Genomic DNA, 4,780 nt, shown 5'->3' on the forward strand with positions numbered 1-4,780 from the left:
AACTGTTTGCCCTTTATAATATAATATTGTTCTTTATAGCTTGTCCATCGTGCTGTGTTTCAAAATTTATACCGAACATGTTTGCAATGGATGTTGATTCTGAACCTTTTTTTCACCACATGAATGTCGAGTAAGAGTGTGGCGGAAAATGACAGTGTTATGCACGTTACAAATTGAATGAAGAACTGAAGTAATTGTAGGTTTGACAGCTGCTGGTTAGGTGCAGATGTGAATGTGGCAGTAAAAACACACAGCTGCTTTTCACGTCACTGACTAAGAAATGTCGCATGCGGCAGTTTCGTTATGGATTGAGAACAATGGGCAAGTTTGTGTGACAGCTCGCTCGCAGGAAAGCAGAATCGCTACACTTATAGCCACTTCATAGTTAGACGTTTCTTTTCAATAAAATTAACCATCTCATTTTGTTGAGCAATGTCTTAACTAGTCGCCCCGCTGAAGCCAAAAGCAACTGTAATCTAATGACAAAGTTTACGAACACTGATTCTTAAAAAATAGGTGACATAATATAGAGGCCATAATATTTCAGAAAAAAAGTTTTATTTTTTTCACAGAAATGATCAGCAAATAATGTTAGCTGCTGTAAGAATATTCTAGTCAACACGGACAAAACAGAATTCACAACCGAGTCTTATAGAATACACCTGAAAAATATAGAGAAAACACTGTTTTGCGGCATCGCCTGAAAGCTAATCAAAATATTTCAGTTGGCTAGAAAAATATACCACGGAAGGATTCTGAAATGACACCAAATTTGACCTCAATGTGGAAACTTTTGATGTAGCCTATGTTAAGAATTGCATGTCGAACGAAAGTGTTAATTATTAAGTTACAAAACTGAGTCAACAATGAAAACAAGCATTTAAAGGCAGCAACGAGCACATGAATGTAATAGTCTATGGTACGCAATTATCAGATGACGAGCTATCAGCACTTCACACCTATGGAAAGATAAAACGTCTCAGTGGCCTACACACACATACACACACTTGCACACACACAGACGTACTAATTAGAATGGCCTTTATATCTCGACATTGAAATGGTATTCGGCTCATCAACAAAAACAAAACAATTGTGTAAATTATGTATGAAATTTTGTGAATTATCAAAAGAGCTGAGAATGTTCTGCAAGAAATGATTAGTCATTAAAGTCCGCGAAAATGTGCGGATTCAACTGCCCTCAGGCCTCACTTAAGACAAAGCACGAGTGGATCACCGGTGCGTGTAGCGTGCGCACCGCCCCGTATCAGTACGGAAAGCAGCTGACGCGTCACTCAGTGTGTTTTGGTATTATCTTACGCTCCATTTCCTTCTGGCCCCGTATCATGACTAATCGCAATTCGGAAAGCACGGCATGAAGACACCTGTTGCATCACGTGGTATTTCATTGGTCTCAGTTTGTTTGCTTGCTTGTTAGGCTACAACCTGGAATGGATGTGTTAAACATTTTTGTCAGGAATGCCATATTATGCTTGAATGATTGTGAAAACAGAACAAGATCCAATAATTCTCTGTATCAGAAAAAAAGTCCCACCAATTCCTCGTTCTTCTCCTTTCAAAAAGCATTTATACAACTATACAAATAAATGGAAATAACACCATTAACATAAATACATATGGAATATTTTAAGTAAAAAAAGGTTTAAATCAAAATAAACAACTGAATGACCTCCTGATGCAGAGAAAAAAAAAGGAATAACTTCTACAGTTGACTCTGTAGGATTGAGCCAATGCTGCTTCATATTCTGAAAATCTTTAATTGGTCCCAGTGCACATGTGTGTGTTTGAATCTCCATCTGCTTCATAAAAATTGTTTGGCCTGACGTGCATTTCTCTCCTACACAATTCAGTGGTATACATGATAATTAAAAGACACTCATAACGCATACAACTGCTCGTGCAGGCCTGAACACGGTGGGTGGGGGTGGGGTGTCGGGGGGACAGGTGGTCCTCACAGAGGAATCTCATTTGCTGTACAGGCATCAGTATTTATCAAGTCCTGCAGTAACCATTCAAGGTTATATATGAAGGAAAACAATTTACTTAACATAGTATAAAATCAGCAGGCACTTCTTTTTTTTTTCCTCTCTCTTCCACTGTCTTACTGTATGTGTGAACTGGCACAACCCCTTCCCTGCCTGGCTACTGCTCTTCCTTCATTAGTGCATCAGAGTAACGGACAGAGAGTTCAGAGGGTTTCATGGCCTGGAAAGTGTGGTATAAACTGGCTGATCCCAGTTGGCTGTGGGGCTGTGGGAGGGTGGAATGGACAGGCTGTTGAGGATGGGACTTCCGTATGGCCGTCGAGAAGGATGGAAGTACGGATACTGGTAAATGCTGGAGGGGTAGCTGGTGTAAGAGCTGTAGTAATTGGAACTCTGGAGGTCTGTATAGTCACACTGAGAGCTGGAGAAAGAGGCCGCCGCCGTTGCAGCGCTGCCGGAGGTGACACAGGTCTGGGAACTGTAGGAGCTGTAGTCGGGATGCGATGGGGAGTCGTGAGAATGCTCGCTGTAGTGACTGGGACTCAGTTGCTCCGTTTTGATGTGAGGTCTGTGTTGGCCCACGTCGCTAGAGCTGGGAGAAGAGGAAGCCATGGTTCCTTTACGGCTCCAGGAGGCCCCGTTGGCGCCCGGGTGACTGTACGGGGCGCCGTAAGCACCCACGGCGCTGACGTTCTGCCCGTGACCGTGTTCCGAGGGCATGGAGGCAACAGAGGCTCCAGAGTGACCATTGAGAGGCAAGTACTGGTCAAACTCGTGAACATCAAAGGTCTCCATGTTGCTTATGACATCCGTGCTGAGCTCAGAGATATCGACGTTGCTGAAGTCAATGTTCTGCCTTCCGCTGTCCAAGAGCCGACGGCCCTCGTGTTTAAGCTCTTGTTTCCCACCGTGGTGTAGGTCGGTTTTAGGAGTCGTCGGAGGAGTTGGTGGCCCATGAGGCTGACCTTTATAGATGAAAGTAAAAAATTAATGTCAGCGCAAAGATGCATTAAAATGTAAGCACATTAAAGACAAAATAATGTTAGGCATTTAAACAAGAGTGAGTAGCTCTCCGTGAAGTGACTGTCACCCACCTGTATGATCAGCATGGTGATGAGCATCAACTATACCAACAAGGCCACCCATTCCTGGTTCAGCTTTATACATCTGATGACTCAGCTCAGCTCCAGAATCTGAATCACTCTGACCAGGTTTAACATTTTTCCGACGTCTAGGTTGGTACTTATAATCAGGGTGATCTTTTTTATGTTGGACTCTCAGTCTTTCTGCTTCCTCCACAAATGGTCTCTTTTCATTCTCCGATAACAAGCTGTGGTGAAACGAGCAAATAACTGTCATAAGCTGGATAAAACTCAAACAATCAAAATCACCATCATCCACACTGTAATGACAAGCATCACCAGGAGCCGCAAAATTAATCGCAAGGGTCACATTAACTGTATTGTTAAAGTACTGAGCCTACGCAAAGAGATTAATGAAAAAGTTCCTGTACCAAACTTTGCGAATATGACAAGTGTAAGTGTAAATGGAAACTTGGGACCATGTATTAATTTGTACTATGTTATTAAATAATCGTAACAAATGCCGAATGTTGTCTCTCATGTTAAGCAAAAACGCAAAACAACTTCTCTTACCGCCACAGTTTGCCCAATGTTTTGCTAAGTTCTGCGTTGTGAAGATGTGGGTATTGGTCTGCAAGTTTTCTGCGCGCTGCTTGCGCCCATACCATAAAGGCATTCATCGGTCTTTTCACATGAGGCTTGTTTTTCAAAGACCCGTTTCCCCGCACAGGCATCGGAACCAGAGACCAGTCATATCCTTTAAGGACTTGTGATACAGCATCTCTAATGCAAGCTGGAAAACGGTCATCGTCGTCACCGTCGAGTTTTTTACCCAAGCCAGACATGAGGGATCCCTGTCCGTCGGATCCGGTTGGAGAAGATGGAGCATCCGAATCGGATTCGTCGTGTGACATGGAACTTGACGTACCTGCAGGGCTGCAAGGAGGGTCTGTGGCAGACTTGTCACGTTCCTCCGTCATCTTCAGCACGTTCGGGTAAAATCCGGTAACTTTTGAGGATTTCAGTGAATTTATAACGTGTCCAACTCGTGTAAGATCGAACAGAAAATAGGTCTGAATTTCATAAACGGAATAACATAGTACTTCGCAGAAATGAAGTTGGTATCCGTATATATCTGCTTCTGTTTCGCTATGCTGATCGATAGTAGAACTCGCTTAAAGCGCTCCGACTGCTTTGCCTGGTGTCAGACGATAAAGACTTCACATGAAGTTAAGTCTCGTCACCCCACCTTCCACTTCTGATTGGATGAACTGCTTGCTTCAGTTTCCGATTGGTTTGGAAGATTTCACAGTCCGGTTATTTGATACACTCTGCAAAGAAAATTTCACATCTATGAATAAAATTAACATTAAGTTTGATTCAACATGATTTCATAATTAGCCTTCAATATCGCAAGTGCGCTCTCATAAAATGTAAATATAATTTTAAAATTGTTCCATTTTCACGACTGCCAACTGAAAAGTTAATGTGAAAAAGACAACAATTTTAAAGTAAATCCATCGACGGTGTACGTTTGAAAATGTATTAGGAAAAAATCAAGTAAATGATATTGTTTCTGGTATAATAACTTTTTATGAACTCTCCCTATGGTGGGACTGAACGTCGTAAAATTATTCATATGACCTGATAAATGAACATGGAAGTCATATAAGTTATATTACTTGCGAACTG

The 4,780-nt window shown here is 42.0% G+C and overlaps 1 protein-coding gene across 1 annotated transcript; it reads right to left on the bottom strand.

The window, feature by feature from the left end:
• Window positions 1-2,219: 2,219 nt before the first annotated feature.
• Window positions 2,220-4,071, bottom strand: LOC115826113 (transcription factor Sox-8-like). Its single transcript, XM_030789796.1, has 3 exons — window positions 3,662-4,071; window positions 3,101-3,336; window positions 2,220-2,971 (listed from the first exon to the last, which is right to left on the bottom strand). Exons 1-3 carry the CDS (start codon window positions 4,066-4,068, stop codon window positions 2,220-2,222), a joined length of 1,395 nt encoding a protein of 464 aa, XP_030645656.1. The 5' UTR covers window positions 4,069-4,071.
• Window positions 4,072-4,780: the final 709 nt, after the last annotated feature.

Source organism: Chanos chanos, chromosome 13 (genome assembly GCF_902362185.1).
Source record: "Chanos chanos chromosome 13, fChaCha1.1, whole genome shotgun sequence".
NCBI lineage: Eukaryota > Metazoa > Chordata > Actinopteri > Gonorynchiformes > Chanidae > Chanos > Chanos chanos.

Excerpts from the sequence above, each read along its gene's own strand:
- LOC115826113 (XM_030789796.1), bottom strand. The coding sequence starts at position 4,068 with ATGACGGAGGAACGTGACAAGTCTGCCACAGACCCTCCTTGCAGCCCT. Across the intron at positions 3,337-3,661 it reads ACATTGGGCAAACTGTGGCG|CTTGTTATCGGAGAATGAAA; the intron begins GTAAGAGAAGTT and ends GTTTCACCACAG. Across the intron at positions 2,972-3,100 it reads TCACCATGCTGATCATACAG|GTCAGCCTCATGGGCCACCA; the intron begins GTGGGTGACAGT and ends TCATCTATAAAG.